This window comes from Scardinius erythrophthalmus (genome assembly GCF_964197995.2).
Source record: "Scardinius erythrophthalmus genome assembly, chromosome: 24".
In the NCBI taxonomy this organism is placed as follows: Eukaryota; Metazoa; Chordata; class Actinopteri; order Cypriniformes; family Leuciscidae; genus Scardinius; species Scardinius erythrophthalmus.
In genome coordinates this window covers 7,473,126-7,491,239 of record NC_138244.1, presented here as the reverse complement: position 1 = coordinate 7,491,239, position 18,114 = coordinate 7,473,126, and the positions used below count along the sequence as shown (strand labels likewise).

Here is an 18,114-nt window from a genome sequence, read left to right as displayed (position 1 = left end):
TTAAACTAGGGGAGGGGCCCGCGCTTATTTAGCCAATCAGAAACGCTCTCTATCTGTCAATCATTTACGCGTTCTTTGCGAAACTGCCTTTCGAAGGCGGGGTTTCGACGAGGGGCGTGTCCTAACGCTGGCGGAATTTAAAGTCTCATGAAACCCCCTGAGTTTTAGCCTCCTGGTCGTTCACACCTCAGAGTTGAAAAAGTCTTAAGTTTCCCTCTAAAATGAAAATTCTGTCATCATTTACTAATTCTCGTGTTGTTCCAAACCTGTATGAGTTTATTTCTTCTGTTGAACACAAAATAAGATATTTTAATAAATGTTTGTAACCAGACGATAATCAAACGGTTGACGGCACCCATTGACTTGCATTGTAATTTTTTTTTTCCTATATGGAAGTCAACCGTTTGATTATCGTCTGGTTAATTCATTAAAATATCTTATTTTGTGTTCAACAGAAGAAATAAAACTCATAATGATTTGGAACAACTGGAGGACGAGTAAATAATGTCAACATTTAAATTTTTTGGATGAACTATCCCTTTAACAAAGCTTTAAAATCGCATACAGTACCTGTCAGTCACATCTGTGTCATCTATGTTTGTATAGTTAAATTCAAACAACGTCATTTTAAAATATGACTATTTTGCGTTACTTTGGCGTATTTAATATCGAATAACACATATTTTTGTGCATCTAGTGTCTTTCAGAGTAAACGCTGATTACAAAGAAAAACATATAGTCAAATACTACAGGTGTGTTAAAGCAAGTACATCTCTGTTCCTATGGATTTGGCGGGTCGTATTCAAATCCAGATGACGCATAGTGTCACGTAGACCAATGGGAGGAGAGGGGGGCGTTCCCAACTATTTGTTCCAAACACGAATCCGGAGTGCGAGGCTCTTTTTCGCAGGTATGTAGCAGCTGGGCAAAAGAAAACAAATTTATGTTGTCCTCTTTTTATCGAATGTATGTTTCTGTCGGTGTTTGAGTGCTTTCTGCAAGGGGCTGGTCGTTCAAGAGATTATAATGTATTAATCGGGGCTGTTTGTTCGATCATGGCACAGTAAGGGGAGAAAAGGGGGCAAAGCTTTGGCCAACTGAAGCCCCAAAGAAACGTGTGTCTCTGTTATTACACACAAACCCATCCGTTTGTGTCCGATGCTTTCACGAGGGCTTTTAGCACTTGTTTTTGATCTGAAAACAGATCTGTAGCTCAGTCTGGTGTTCAGAGGGGGAGGGAAGAGGTGCTCAAACACGGTTAGACATTTTCCCCTTCAGTCTCCCAGTAAACAAAGAATATTAGATCAACTGGCGTGTTTGTGCTGTAATGTATGATCGGATCTCTCGTTTCAGATCTTCGCATGATCGCATAGAGGGTCCATGTTTATGCGATCAGATTTTTAGTTCCCATTTTGACTTTGGGTCTGATTACTAAAGGACAACATGTCATGAAATAGGCGTGTGTGTTGGTGGTGTCATATTCGTATGTGCTCTTTCAATCCTGAAATCGTGAGATCGTAAAATCTGTCCTTAATAAACGTTTGGTGATGTTTATATACGGATCTTTTGTTCGGTGTCGTGTTAAAGTGCTCGCGAACATGCTGAATATTCCAGCGCTTTGCATCAAAATCAGTCCGAACTTGTTTATTCTGTCAGTTTGAGCTGTTTTGCTTCGGGTTGGATTGGGTTTTGTCCGTATTTAGACGAAACGCTGTGCACGCATACACGCGCGCGCATCAGCTCTGACTGACTGCGGACGGACGGGGCGAGGAATCCCGGGCACTGGCTTAAGCCCCGCCTCTCGTGGGCGGAGCATGGCAATATGAGCCTCGCGTCATAAATAACGCCCTCTCAGAGCTCCCGACTAATCGGAATCGAGGATTTCTCTGCCTAAACGCCCCTGTTGGATTACGTCATGCTTTACGCGTTCTAAGAGTGGATGGCCAATCGGAGGCAAGGAATTCTATAAGAGGCGTTTATTTAATGAAATGCCTCATTCTGATTGGAACACTGTTCTGAGGGGGCGTACAAATGACGTAACCTCAGAAAGGAAGTTCAGGAAGTTGCTGAAAGCGTTCAGATGTAATAATTCCGCGATTTTATTAATAATATCTCAAAGAGTAGTCGTTCGTTATAATAAAGCTAAGCCCAGACGTAGCTAAGATAGCTACACCAGTTTAAGAGAAAATGATGTGTTGCTCAAAGCCAGTCGCCGTTTTTGGAGTTGTGTGTGTGTGTGTGTGTGTGTGTGTGTTTTACGTGTGTGAAACAGTGGCGGGTTTGGGCTCAACCCCCCGAACAATGTTAATTTCTTGTTTGAGTGACAGTTGAGTACGTTCAATAAAAATACAACTCAATGGCGTCTCCTGAGCAATGAGCCAATCAGAGACTGAGTGGGCGGAGCCTGTGTGCAAAGCCCAAGTTAGCCACTCCCCTCCCTGCCGCTTGTTTTCAACAGGATTTTATGCGTTAGTTGATTTTAAACTCAGTTTTTTAAATGTGTTTTATCGGTATTTTCACACAGCGTTTTAGTATTTCGTTGATTTTCCACAGCTGTGTTGTACTGTAAGCGCAGCTAACAGAAGCGGGTGAGTCTCAGAGCTATAAAGTACCAGTTTTATTCAGTATTTCTGAACTTTCCCCCCCCCCGCCTCAATAAGCTTGTTTTCTGTCAGACTGAAACTTCCGACATTTAGTTTTCATAGTCGCTTTGATAAAAGAGAAATTCCTGCCTAAACTTTGTCACTTTTAGTCGCGAGTTAGCAAGTTAGCATTATTGGTACTATGCATGTGCAGGAGAGGCACGCACACACACCAACCAACCACATGTATATACACACTCCATACACACATATATATTTCTATATGTACATACTGTTCTTATACACACCATATATATTCATATACAAACGTGTTATACACACCGCACGGACATTTAAACATACAGACACTATTGCTCATGTATATTTACATTTAATAAAGTCACCATACACATTTGTATATACATTTTCTGAACATTACTCATATTCATCTAGACTAGTTGATCTCCTGTTGCCTATGGTTTGGACTACAGCCAAATCACGTATTTTCACAAGTTGGTGTCTTTGTGTTGTCTGTTTCAGGTCTTAGTGCCCTCTGAGTATGAGTACAGCATGAGGAGGTGTTTAGAGGATCAGGAGCCAGTGTTCATCCCACAACAACGCCGGCTTCCCGGCAGCGCCGAGGGCTTCCAGCACAGGGTTCTTGCCCCAGCGCCTGCCGTATTCGAGGCTGTGGCTGACGGCATGCAGCCTACCCCAGGAATACAGTACCCGGTTCCCCAGACATACCAGGTATAGAAACTCGCCATCATGATGCATTATAGCGCTTATGTAGCCTCGCTTCTTTTCAGCGCTGCGCTCGTTGTGTTCTGTCTTCAGGTTTGTATTTCCACAAAGATAAGGTCTTAGGGATTTATGAATGAAACACTCATTTTAAAATCATCCCGGTCTAACTGACATTGTTTTTTTCTGCCGCTTAAGGTCTATAGCTCCTAGGAATGTGTTCCCACTTGATCCAGTTAATCCAGAGTGACTCCAGAATCTAGAGTAAACAGACCAAAATTATATTTGTTGTAACGGTTACTTTATTTTAAGGTGTCATTGTTACAGTGTAATTATAAGTACTTTAAGTACTGAGTAATATTGAGCAACTACATGTAGTTACTATAGGGTTAGGGTAGGATTAAGGCTTGGTTAAGGTTTAGTTGCATTTAATGATGCATAATTTACTGTTATTACTATGGTAAGTACATGTAACATAAGTAACAAGGACACTGTAAAATAAAGTGTTACCGTTTTGACTTGCTGTTATTTAATTTTTAGTATCAATGAGATACTTATTTTCAGTTTTCTGTTTTTTATCTTAATTTTAGTAAAAGTTTTAGTAATTTTGTTACATCTTTCTTCAATGTGTCTATAGTTTTTTATTATTTTTTTATTCATATTCAAATTTTGTATAGTTAAACTAAATAAATGAGAAATGTTGCCTTGAACTAGCAAACTAGAAAATAAGTTTGTGTTTTATATTTTGCTTTATTTCAAGTAACAAAAATGATTTGGGAATTACTAAAATAATGCAAAAATAACATAATTGTTTCTCATAGTGTAAAACTATAGACAGAAAATATGAGCCTTTAGCTGGAATAATGTATATATTATTCCAGCTGAAGGCTCATATTTTCTGGAGCAAAATATGTGTGTGTGTGTGTATATATATATATATATATATATAATATATGAAGAGTTCAGATGCAAAAGCCTCTAAGTGCCATCTGAAATTTTCTTACAGAATGATAATTTTTATCAAGCTTGTATATTTAAGCTCAGTAATTTCACTTAAATGACAATTAGTAGGTAATCTTCATTGCCATTTAAGTGAAATTATTGAATTTAAATATACAAGCTTGATAAAAATGATCATTCTATAAGAAAATTTCAGATGGCACTTAGAGGCTTTTGCATCTGAACTCTTCATATATTAAACACATAGTCGTGTATATATTACACACGCACGCACACACACACACACACACACACACACACACACACACACACACACACACACAGTAGTCAACATTTAAAGTGGATCAAAAACCTTTCATCAAAGTTATACTTGAATTTTGAACAATACCCTTTCTTGTCTTAGGACAACTTTGATGAACTTTTTTGATCCACTTCAAATGTTGACTACTGTATATATGTACACACAGTTTCAGTGTCTTGCTCCGCATTGCTCTATATTAAGCGTCCCATATAATCTGAAACATTTCACCTTCAGTGAGGTCAAAATAAATATTCTTGCCTAGTTAGGAGGATTTGTTATGAGTATGAAACATCTTCATTATTGATAAGATCTCAGCACCATTTCTGTTTTCAGGTGTCCACCGTGGCCCAAAGCTCAAGTGGTCACGGTCACACTCCCAGTCCAGCGGTCCACAGCGTGGCTCACCATCATGGTCCAGCAGTGGTCCAGGCCCACGGCCCTGCGCCTGTGCAGGTTCACGCCCACCCGCCCACACCCTCTGCATCCGCACAGGGCCAGCAGCAGTTCCAGAGACTCAAGGTGGGACGGGACGCTGTGTTCGGCTCGTTTGGGAGTCTAGCAAATGCGATCCTGCAGTGGCAGCTGTGTGCGCGAGATAAACTGGATTGTTGTTTTCACTGTTGCAGGTGGAGGACGCCCTGTCTTACCTGGACCAGGTGAAGCTCCAGTTTGGCAATCAGCCACAGGTCTACAATGATTTCTTGGATATTATGAAAGAGTTTAAATCTCAGAGGTGAGTTTCTTCACATGTAGGATTGTCATGATTTTATTAGTTGATGCTGTTGAACTAGTAAAAATATCACTATTCAGGTTACCACAGCAAGAACTGTATGCTATTATTCCTTACAAATTTAACCTTTCTTTTTAACATAAATAACAACAAAATAAATAAGAAATTACACTTACAAATTTGGGGTCGTAAAGTATCTTATGCTCACTAAGGCAGCACTTATTTGATGAAAAATACAGTAATAACATTACTGTATTACAATTAAAATAACTTTTCCTTATATATCTTTTTTTTGTTTGTAATTTATTCCTGTGATCAAAGCTGAATTTCCAGCATCATTACTCCAGTCTTCAGTGTCACATGATCCTTCAGAAATCATTATAATATGATGATTTGCTGCTCAAGAAACATTTATTATTATTATCAGTGTTGAAAACAGTTGTGGTGCTTAATATTTTTGTGGAGAAGGTGATATGTTTTTTATTTTAGCAAAGATTCTCTGATTAATAGAAAGTTCAAATGAACATTTATTGAAATAGGAATCTTTTGAAACACATTATAAATATATTTACTTTCTCTTTTGATCAATTTAATGCATCCTTGCTGATGAAAAATGTTATTTATTCAACAAACAAAAAAACGTACTGACCCCAAAAGGCCATGTGGGCGGAGAAACATAATATAAACCATTATGCATGTAATGTCCTTGTCCTCTTCTCACATTCAAGGCCTTCCCTACATTAGTTCCCACAATGTTCTGTTTCACTTAGATATATTTTATCATAATTAATAATTACAAATGCTTTTTCTCTCTCTCTCTTACTCTGCAGTATTGACACCCCGGGCGTAATCAGCAGGGTGTCACAGCTCTTTAAGGGTCACCCTGATCTCATTATGGGGTTTAACACATTTCTTCCACCGGGATACAAGATCGAAGTTACAAGATACAAGGACAATGACCTGGTTAACGTGACTGTGCCCGGTGAGAACCCACACATCATACCTCACGGCATCTCCGTGCAGCCGCAGCAGCACCAGATCCAGATCCAGATCCACACAAACCCTCCCAGCCTGGCATCCACACCTCCCGCCCAACCCACGCCCAAAAGCAAGGTATTCACAAGGGCTGAAAATTCACGATGAAAATTGATGAACCGATATACAGGTGAAACTCAGAAAATGTGAATATCGTGCAAAAGTTACATGCATGCACGATATTCGATATATGCATACATGCTCATTACATGCAAAGTGAGATATTTCAAGCCTTTATTTGTTATAATTTTGATGATTATGGCTTACAGCTTATGAAAACCTGAAAATGTTCATAAGCTGTAAGCCATAATCATCAAAATTATAACAAATAAGGCTTGAAATATCTCACTTTGCATGTAATTTTGCAATAAAATAAACTGAAATAAAATAACTTTTGCTCGATATTCAGAGTTTTCGAGTTTCACCTGTAGATATCTAAATCTCAAGAATGAATCTGATACTCTGTGCTGTTTTCAGATGATGCTTAAAGAAACTTCACTAAACATTATTTATAGTGTGCGCCTACCATCCAATAATTGCAATAAGCTTTGTTACTATTGATATGAAACAAAGTCTCAGCTAGGCGTGGGCGATCTTCCCAAAATTTCATATCACGATCTTGTAACAGACAATCACGATCCACAATCTAAATCGCGATCGTCTTCCAATTTTGAGATGTACCATTGAGAATATCCAGACTGGAACAAGCCTATTTGCACAATTTAAAACACAGTATTGCATTAAACAATCAGTTGTCAAAATAGTCATTAAACCCCGAGTTAAACTTTAAAACACTGCATAGTCTTCACTCTATGTTTTAAATATACATTGATTCTTACTAAAACTACTAAAGTTAGAGAAGTGAGTGGTTTTGACTTTGTCTTTTGTTTAACACACAGACAGCACAGGTTTTGTTAAAGGGGACCTATTATGCCCCTTTTCATAAGATGTAAAATAAGTCTGATGTCCCCAGAGTGTGTATGTGAAGTTTTAGCTCAAAATACCCAACAGATCATTTTTTACAGCATGTTTAAATTGTCACTTTTTGGTGCTCAGAAAAACGCGTTGTTTTAGTGTGTGCCCTTTAAATGCAAATGAGCTGCTGCTGCCCGGCACAGGGGGCGGAGCTTCATGACCTCGCGCACAGTCTCTCAGGACAATTTCATCTCACGGAATGATGATAATATCAGAAACTCTCAGTAACGGTGTTCATTTCGACCCGGAGTCGGACAATAATGCCTATAGAATCAGAGTGCTGTATAGAGATGGAACAGGTATAGTTTAGTAGTTTAATTACGGTTATAACGTATTTGTCATCTGTTTGTATGTATCCATTATTAATAGCCTACAAGTCTGCTGTTTCGGACCAGGTCCGAATGATGATCAAACATATACTGATGAGTTTAATAAAGTTTATTGTACATCACACAAAAGAAAATCACCGTAAGAGCTGAGTAAACACAGTATAAGAAGTGCGTAAGTACATAAAAGAATTTCGGTAGAGTTGAGGGAGCGTTTTCTTTGAAAACAAAATAATTCCACCTCATCTTCAGTGGCTGCCTCAGATTTCGGGAGTAAATAGAGAGAGCTATGTGGATTAATGCACCCAGCCACACAACACCTACAACGCTTGGGAGACATTCTCGTCAGTGCAGCAGCTGTGAACCCGATCAGGGCGGGTCTATGTTAAAACGGCAGTGTCTGTCAACACTCGTGGGCGGGGCCTGTGCTTAGTGACGTCACTAAAGCCGCATTCTGAAAACAGGTCGTTGGGAGACACTGCTGATGATTTATGGGGATTAATAAAAAAGGAGTGAGTGGATTATCACTATTGGGTGGTTGTGTACACACACTGCCAACACACATTTATGTCCAAACAGCATGCAAAAGTGAATTTTGCATAATAGGTCCCCTTTAATAAAACTTATGGACATGTACATCACACCTGCATGCAAATCCTTCCAAGCTAACACATGACGTAACACTTATGTAATTTATTGATCATTTTATGTAATTTTGGTACGTGACAACGTAACTATGATGTTGGATGCTCAGAATTTTAACAACAACAAAAAAAAAACATTCTGTGTGAACCGGCCCCAACAAGGTAACTTTTGTGGTGCTCGGTGACTGACGTCTGTCTAACTCTGCATAGCATGAAACGCACGGGTGACGCGTGATGTCTGCGCGAGCAGGTGCGTGGAGTTATGATAATACATATGTTGACAGGCAGGTAGAGGACATGGTATCCGAATGCAATGATTGGACGAACATTTTATGGTCCTACGCCTTCCACAGATTTTATATATATGTATTTAGACCACTTAACTTAGTGATTGCTATTAGGATGTGAAGAGACTTTCAACCAGCATAGCAAAAAATGTTTCTGAAACAAATAACCTACCCTAAGTTATAACTTAGTGCCCATTTATGTCAAAACTAGGCTAAGTTGTAACTTCCTCACAGCTGGTGCAAAAGGCCCCTGATAACTTTGAACAAAAGTTCAAGTAACGTTACTGGACGAACATTCGTCTATAACTTTGAGAGAACCTTTCCAGAACGGTAGGCCAAGTTAATATAACGCTCCCTGTTCCTAAATACATTTGTTACCGTATTATTAATCTTTATTTACATCGGACAGTAAAAATACAACTGTTCATGTTAGCTCAGATCCGTTAAATATTAACAGACACAACTTTTGATTTTAATAACTACGAAATATTGAAAATAACATAAGAAATGACTCTGACATATAGCCTGACAACATCTCATCCGACAGCAGCTACTGAATCAGGACAATGCGAAGTTTAACTTTAACTTCTTTTAACTTGAGACCTGCGTTTTAGAAGGCTGTGTCATGCATGAGACACTGCAAAAGAGACACACTGGTCCACACATACGCCTAGTGTGTGTTCGTATAGAAAAACAATGGAAAAGTAGCGCAGTGGAATGGAAAAATGTGCTCTGTCTGACAGAAGAGTCAACAGCTTTCACACACTTCTTTCAAAATAAAAGTCTTGCATCAGAAAAACATGTAGAAAGTTATTCCAAGGTTAGTGTTATTTAGTCCTGATCAGGATCAATGATTTTCCTTTTTCATTTCTCTCTGTGCAGCCGCTGCAATCTCCAGCTCCAGCTCCGAGCAGTGTTCCAAATCCGTCCATCCATCCGTACGCTTCCCCACGTTCACCTCCGCTGCAGCCCCACACACCCATCACCACCACGCCAACCGCACCACCGCTGCAGAACCAGCCCGTGGAGTTCAACCACGCCATTAACTACGTCAACAAGATTAAGAACCGTTTCCAGGGCCAGCCCAACATCTACAAATCCTTCCTCGAGATCCTGCACAAATACCAGGTCAAGCCAGACAAACACTAAAAACTCTTCCCAATTAAATTCTAATTCACAATCAATTTACAAATATCTCGTATACTTGTTTTGTGAATCAGAAGGAGCAGCGTAATGCTAAAGAAGCGGGTGGGAGCTACACCCCGGTCCTGACCGAGCAGGAAGTTTACGCTGAGGTGGCCCAACTCTTCAAAAACCAGGAAGATTTGCTCTCAGAGTTCGGGCAGTTCCTGCCAGATGCCAACAGCTCTGTGGTGAGTTTGATTGTGTCTGACTAGGGCTGCAACAAACGATTATTTTGATAATGGATTAATCTAACGATTATTAGAACGATTAATCGACTAATTGTCGATTATTCCGCCGACTAATCAGCAAGTTTGGAACGATTATTCGGCTTTTTCAATTAAAACACTGAGTTATACATATTCTAACTATAATATAAAAAAAGAAAATCACTTCAGCTTTTGAAATGGTTGTTTTAATGAACTTTGAGCCAACTAAACGGGTCATTCTCTTTAAGTTTTCCGATTTCTGTCCAACTCAAATCACACACAAATGCTCTCTAAGCATTGGTTAAATATTCTGTTCTCTTTCAATAGAAAAAAATACAAATGAATCAGCTGCATTACAGACAAACTTAATCTGCAAACAATTATTTTAAGTATAAAATTAAGACATTCTCATTCACCTTTTAATTTATCGTATGAAAAATTAACTGACATGATATTCTTCATAACATCTCCTTTGTAAGTCTTCATGAATATGGAACAAAATACAGGCAAGTGAAAAGACTGTAGTGTGTTACAATAATAAAAACAACCCTGACTCCTAAGCTCGATCAAGCTTTATTCTATGCAAAAATAAATCACCACATTACTGTAATTATATTATTATTGTTAATATGATTACTAATATTAGTAGTATTGCATTCTCTAATAAAGAGATTTACTGCTAGTTATTTAGCTCCAGCTGGAGAACATTCACCTCTCACCAGCTCCTCTTGTTTCCTCTGTAAGTGCTTTAACATGCATGTTGTGCTCCCGTGAAAAGCAAGTTCCGCCTTGCATGTATTGCACACGACAGCATTCTTGGTTTGAAGTTTTGTGAAACTTTCACACACCTTGCTAGTTCGGATTCGTTTGCACTCCGTCATAATTCGTGCTGTGTGGCTGCATTACACTCTAGCGCTACAGCGCCGTAGCGGTCAAATCGCGATATTGCAGGCCCTTACATTAGGTCACGTGAGATCAAACGACTACTCGACAACAGAGATATTTTGTCGACAATTTTTTATTGTCAACTAATCGTTTCAGCCCTATGTCTGACTCCACCCACTAGATTGATACATCTGACTCCGCCCACTAGATTGATACAACTGACTCCGCCCACTAGATTGATTCATCTGACTCCGCCCACTAGATTGATACATCTGACTCCGCCCACTAGATTGATACAACTGACTCCGCCCACTAGATTGATACATCTGACTCCGCCCACTAGATTGATTCATCTGACTCTGCCCACTAGATTGATACATCTGACTCCGCCCACTACATTGATACATCACTCCGGTTTTAGAATCTCTCAATTTTTGAACATTCTATAACTGACAGATGTCACTTTTTGATGTTTAGGATCAACTTAATTGAAACGAAGTAATGTCTTAAAGGGGCTATATGTATCATTTAGAAACCCTTGTTATTAGCAAAATCAGAGGCCATTAAATGAACTGAAGGCAGCAACTTGTTGCTCTTGCACATGTAATGTACAAGAGACTTAACGTGATTCAAGGCCCTGATACACTCATGGGGTAAAAGAAATTGGAAATACCTTAATTTGCAGCCGATATATTGTTAATGAACACCCAGGCACTGTCCACACTGCTGAGAGTGTCGTTCAGATGAATATGTAAATATGTGATGAGCGCTTTCCACTCATTAGCAAAAATGACAGTGGTGAGAAAGCAGTAGTTAAGGAAGCATCTGATCGTTGTGACGTGGAAATGTTTGCACAAGCTCTGCCATTCACTGGCGTCATGTCGACAGATGAGGTAAATAAAATTACACTTATGATAGTTTGATAAAGTATATTTGAGACTATAGAGTCTATAGATCTGGCTATGAATCTTGAATTAATCCCATTTCGTTGCGTGACACTGACATTACAGTACAGTATAGCTGTTTCAGCATTCACTTCATGTGTCGTTGAACGGAAGAGAGGCTTTTGGGGGCGCATGTAAACGTCACATATTTTTTATTTTCCTGGTAAAAACGTTTTATGTGAAAAGAGTCCTTCACATAAAAATCAATCTACGGGCTTTCAAAGACAACCTAGGAAGTTGGGGAAGGGCTTGTTTAAGTTTTGTTGCAAGCTGTTCACACATTAGCAATAAATAATAGCGATTAATAGATGAAAATTCTTACATATAGCCCCTTTAATGGTCATTCACACTTTTGCTGTTATTTTAGTATCATTGAGATACTATTATAGTTTTTACTAATATTTTATTTAAAATTGTATTAATTATTTATTTATAATTATTTATTTATTAGTTTTTATTTTTGTTTTAATTTTAGTATTTTTTGTGTAATTTTTATTTATTTTTTAAATATGTCTATTTAGTTTTTATTAATATTTATTTCCGTTTTAGGTATTTTAGTGCAAATTAATCTAAATTAAAATAGGAAATGTTTTTTCTTTTCTTCTTTTTTGGCAAATGTTTCCCCTGGCTAAAATTAAATGTTTAATTTTAATATTTTATTTCAGTTAACGATAAAAAAATGATTATTTTTATGGTTTTAGTTTTAGTTAAACTATAATAGCTCTGCTTTGATCTTTAGCTGCTGGGGAAGACTGCAGCGGAGAAGGCCGAAGCTATGCGTAATGATCCCGGTGGAGCGGTCAAGAAACCGCAGCTCAATAACAAGCAGCGGCCCAATCAGAACGGCTGCCAGAAATACAAACATCCGACTACGGCCGTCACCCCACCTGTGAAGGTGCACTCCATGGAAATACATTTCATTTATATTGAATGATTTTCATCGGTTTTGGGATGTCACCCTTTTTTCTTGCTGATACAACTTAACTGTTATAACTTTGTTGATTTCTCAATTTATTCCCCCTTTTTTGTTTTTTAGAAAAAGCTCAAGTTAATGAATATGAAAGATTCATTGGTGACTGAGGCTGGCAAACACAGCGGAGGAACAGAATCTCTTTTCTTTGACAAAGTGAGTTGCTTTGGTTTAATGTAGTGATGTTGATTTAATAAGCAGGTCATTTCATCTCAAAAGTTAACATTTCCAGTAGTGACTGACATTATTTATCGGTTCTTAGGTGCGGAAAGCTTTGCGAAGTGCTGAAGCCTATGACAACTTCCTCCGGTGCCTAATCATTTTTAATGAGGAAATAATTTCTCGTGCTGAGCTGGTTCAGCTCGTGGTTCCATTCCTGGGGTAAGTTCAGTTTAAAGTTTAATTTTATGTGTATAATTTTAGTTTTTCCCTCAGTTATCTCCAAAAACATAATTATTATTATTTTGTTTTTTAACAAAGCTGCCCCCAGCAGTTATTTTGCAGTACAGAGTTTGTGTGATTCTTGCCAATAATTAGCCTTTTTTCCCCCAGCAAATTTCCTGAGCTGTTCACTTGGTTTAAGAACTTCCTTGGATATAAGGAGATGTCACACTTGGAGACGTACCCAAAAGAAAGAGCCACTGAAGGAATTGCCATGGAAATTGACTACGCTTCATGCAAGCGTCTGGGCTCTAGTTACAGAGCTTTACCTAAGAGCTACCAGCTGCCCAAATGTACCGGGAGGACATCACTCTGTAGAGAGGTACGAGAGCCAAAACCCATCACCTTCCAAGTCATCAGATGCCGTTTTTATTTCCCACTGAATATTGTTTGAGTCATAACTGCATCATATTATGTAAGAAACTCTTTATTTACGCTGGTTCTTTGTGGATGCATCAGGTCCTGAATAACACCTGGGTTTCCTTCCCCTCCTGGTCCGAGGACTCCACCTTTGTGAGCTCCAAGAAGACTCAGTATGAAGAACACATGTACAGGTGTGAGGACGAGCGATTCGAGGTGAGACTTCCACACACAAGGTTACCGGTTCTGCTTGGTTTTTCTCGGCGTAATCCTTAAGCCCCGTTCACACTACAAGCGACAAAGCGACACGATACCATTCATTTCAATGGGGAGCGGGCGATTTCCGGCAATACGCGCGGCAGTGACCGTTGGCGACTGGATGGGGCGTGTCCAGCGACGCAACAAAGTTGAGATCTGTTCAACTTTATGCAAATGAAGAGCGACTTTCGGGAGTGACAACCAATAGGAGAGTGAAGTCAGTAGGGCGCGCGTGATCCGTCACTCTTCAGTACTGAGGCAAGATGAATGAGAAGTTTATTTTAGCAGTCAGAAACTGTCTAATAATTTATGATATGTCTCCGTGCACATACAGTGGTACTCGCCGTGCTGACTCCGAGCCTGAATGGTTTCGTGAACTCAGAAAGACCAGTATTTGCCCATTTGCTGCAGTTAAATAGCCGCGATAGCAAAGAGCACTCGCTGTTTCTCATTCATCTTTAATATTATGCATTTTATGTACTGATTGCATTTATATTTAGACTTTTCCTTCCAAAATGTTAGCTTGTAGTGACAAGAAAACCGATTTGTTGTCTACAACATGGAGTAACATCTGTGAATGTCACTCACAAACATTACTAGGCAACCAGTAGTGGGAACGCCCACTTTGCATAACGCCTCACCACCAGCCACTGGCGACATGCAGCGACAAAGTCGCTTGTAGTGTGAACGCAGCTTAACTGATGATGTCGTTGACTCCTCCCTCTAGCTGGATGTCGTCTTGGAAACCAACCTGGCCACCATTCGTGTTCTGGAGGCGGTTCAGAAGAAGCTTTCTCGGATGTCTGCGGAAGAGCAGGCGAAATTCCGACTGGACAACACTCTGGGCGGCGGCTCTGAGATCATCCACAGGAAAGCCATCCAGAGGATATATGGAGACAAAGCTCTGGACATCATCGATGGACTGAAGAAGAATCCGGCAGTGTCTGTTCCCATTGCACTCAAGAGGTTAGAGAGAATAAACACTACAAATAAACATCCGTCCAAAGGGCTGCATTACTCCGGTTTCAGAGTGTTGTTTGTGCAGAAAGTAGTTAAGAAATAGATTATGTAGTATTATATTGTATTTTCAAAAATTTGTGGTTGGCCAATTTTATTTTATTTTAACTCATTTGTTTTACAAAACTGCCCTAGCACTTATTTAGCAGTAGTGGGTTTGTGTTTTTACACTGGATATATTTTATTTTATTTAAAATTAGTGGTTGACAAGTGTGGGTTTTTTTTTTTCAAATATGCATTTAAAACATACAATAGAAACTTTTTAAAAGATTCTATTAATTTTTTTTTACCAATATTTGTTTTTCATTTGCTGTTTCCAATATCTAGAGACAGCACATTTTAGCTATTAAAGTTTTTGTTATTGTTATTGTTTTGTTACATGTTGTAATCCAGTTATTTTAACAAATATCACATGTCCGTCTCAGGCTAAAGCTGAAGGAGGAAGAGTGGCGTGAAGCTCAAAGGGGTTTTAACAAGATCTGGAGAGAGCAGAATGAAAAATATTACCTGAAATCTCTGGACCATCAAGGCATTAACTTCAAGCAGAACGACACGAAGGTGCTGCGCTCTAAAACGCTTCTCAACGAGATCGAGAGCATCTTTGATGAGGTGAGATGCTCTTCATCATCTAGAGGCGGTTAAAAGGGTTTGTTTCTCTCAGAGAGACGAGTTTCCGGCACATGATTGATGGTTGTGTGTTTGTTTAGCGGCAGGAACAGGCGTCGGAAGACAACAACACATCTGTTATTGGGCCTCAACTGACAGTGACCTACGAGGACCGTCAGATTCTAGAGGACGCGGCTGCGCTCATCATCCACCACGTGAAACGCCAGAGCAGTATCAACAAAGAGGACAAGTACAAGATTAAGCAGATCATCTACCACTTCATCCCCGACATGCTGTTCTCCCAGCGAGGGGTGTTGTCGGACGCCGAGGAAGAGGACGATGAGGAAGACGTGGACCTCGACGAGGGGGCGTCGAAGAAGCACAACGGGCTGGCAGGAGGAGTCAGTGGCAGCCCGACAAAGACCAAACTGCTGTTCGGCACATGCACGGCTCAGCGGCTTCGCTCCTGCGAGGACGCGTACAATCTGTTCTATGTGAATAACAACTGGTACATCTTTGTCCGGCTGCACCACACCCTGTGCTCGCGTCTCCTGCGGCTCTACGCGCAGGCCGAACGCCAGATCGAAGAGGACCTGAGGGAGCGCGAGTGGGAGAGAGAAGTGCTTGGACTCAAACGAGACAAAAACGAAAACACCGCAATCCAGCTGCGCCTGAAGGAGCCCAGTGAGTAAAGAAACCTTTTTACTGCTAGTTAAACATTTGTTTTCATCAGGATGACTGATTAATCGTGCATAATTAGACCAGGAACATTTATTAAGAAAGTAAGCTGGGTTTTTATTTCATGTTGACTTTGTTGAATGTCGCTGTTTGGACTGATTTCAAGTAATTTTCGATGTGTTTCAGTGGACATAGAAGTGGAGGATTATTACTCTGCGTTTCTGGAGATGGTGCGTAATCTGCTGGATGGGAATCTGGAGGCATCTCAATACGAGGACTCTCTCCGAGAGATGTTCACCATTCATGCCTACATCGCCTTCACCTTGGACAAACTCATCCAGAACATAGTCAGACAGGTCCGTCTGCCCAAAACCCACTTACATATGTGACCCTGGGTCACAAACCAGTCACAAGTCGCACGGGTATATTTGTGGCAATAGCCAAAAATACATTGTATGGGTCAAAAATATACATTTTTCTTTTATGCCAAAAATCATTAGGATATTAAGCAAAGATCATTTTCCATGTAAATACTCCTACTGTAAATATATAAAAAATATATTTTTGTGAGTGAATACAGCACAATCGCGAACATAAATGAAAAACTTTAACAGCGATTTTCTCAATGTTTCGATTTTTTTTCGCACCCTCATATTTTCAAATAGTCGTATCTCGGCCAAATATTTTATTCAGCTTTCCTATGATGTATAAATCTCTGACCCATGTGACTGGTTTTGTGGTCCAGGGTCACATACAATGATTTTGCATGTCAATAGTGTTGTCACGGTACAGGAATTTTTAACTTCGATACGATACTTTGGAAAATATCAATATTCGATACCAAGGGGAAAACTGACATATATTTTGCCATACAGATCATTTATCTCATAATTTTTGGATAATTTGGGTAATTTTGTTGTAATAGCTTACATATAGCACAGGGAGGCTTTATTTGAATGGTTGAACTACATAAAAAAAAAAACAAAGACAAGTAAATAGTAATAAAATAAGAACAAATAAACAAATTGCAAACTATAGCACAAAGAGACAGATGAAATAAACATGGCTTTAAAGGGTTAGTTCATCCAAAAATGAAAATGATCCCATGATTTACTCGCCCTCAAGCCATCCTTGGTGTATATGACTATCTTCTTTCAGCCAAACACAATCGGAGATATATTTAAAAAAACTGGCTCTTCCAAGCTGTATAATGGTAGTGAATGGGGGACGAGATGAATCTCAAATCAAAACTTCAAGTTATAAAGTTATATAATTTTTTATAGAACTTTATAACTTGAGGAAGTTTTGATTTCTAAGTTACAGAATATTTTCATAGTGTAATGTGTCATTAGATCACAGAAAATGGATTTCTTAACGATATTAAAAGCCTTTTAGAATATATAAATCTCCTTTTCTCTCTGTCTCTTATTGTAGCTACAGCACATAGTGAGTGAGGAGATCTGTATTCAGGTCACAGAACTGTACCTGAGTGAGAGCAGTCACTCAGCCACAGGTGGATCACTGCTCACGCAGAGCACCAGGGCACCGGCGGAAACGTCTTACCAGCGCAAAGCCGAGCAGCTCATGTCCGACGAGAACTGCTTTAAGGTAGGTGTCACTGCAGCAACAGTAAAGCCTGACGGAAAGCATTACAGTATTAAGAGTCTTTAATCTCTCTTTCTCTCACTCTAGTTAATGTTTATGAAGAACCGAGGGAATGTTCAGCTCAGTGTGGAGCTGCTGGACGCGGAGGAGAACTCAGAGGGGCCAATGGAAAACGAGGTGAGCTTCACGTATTGATTCACAGATCATGCTGAGAATTGCAGACTTGTGGACGTTTGCATCGATTTCTGCAGGTCTGTCTGTAATGAGTTTGATTATCGTAGTAATTTTAAAATAGAATCATAATTAAAACCATTTAACTTGGGTAATAATAAAAAATGTAAATACAGACACAACTAATAAATAAATAAAAACAGAAAA

The 18,114-nt window shown here is 39.3% G+C and overlaps 1 protein-coding gene across 1 annotated transcript in view; it reads left to right on the top strand.

Moving 5' to 3' along the window:
- Window positions 1–837: 837 nt before the first annotated feature.
- The window catches only part of sin3aa (SIN3 transcription regulator family member Aa), a gene marked incomplete at its 5' end in the record, with an annotated part of 21,124 nt that continues 3,847 nt past the window's right edge, over window positions 838–18,114 (top strand). The window contains 19 exon segments of the mRNA XM_081356834.1: window positions 838–863; window positions 865–910; window positions 3,123–3,332; window positions 4,918–5,103; window positions 5,211–5,317; window positions 6,145–6,427; window positions 9,464–9,709; window positions 9,802–9,954; window positions 12,541–12,696; window positions 12,838–12,927; window positions 13,034–13,152; window positions 13,324–13,534; window positions 13,672–13,788; window positions 14,558–14,796; window positions 15,273–15,456; window positions 15,555–16,137; window positions 16,318–16,487; window positions 17,566–17,739; window positions 17,824–17,913. Coding sequence (XP_081212960.1) covers window positions 838–863; window positions 865–910; window positions 3,123–3,332; window positions 4,918–5,103; window positions 5,211–5,317; window positions 6,145–6,427; window positions 9,464–9,709; window positions 9,802–9,954; window positions 12,541–12,696; window positions 12,838–12,927; window positions 13,034–13,152; window positions 13,324–13,534; window positions 13,672–13,788; window positions 14,558–14,796; window positions 15,273–15,456; window positions 15,555–16,137; window positions 16,318–16,487; window positions 17,566–17,739; window positions 17,824–17,913 — 3,390 coding nt within the window.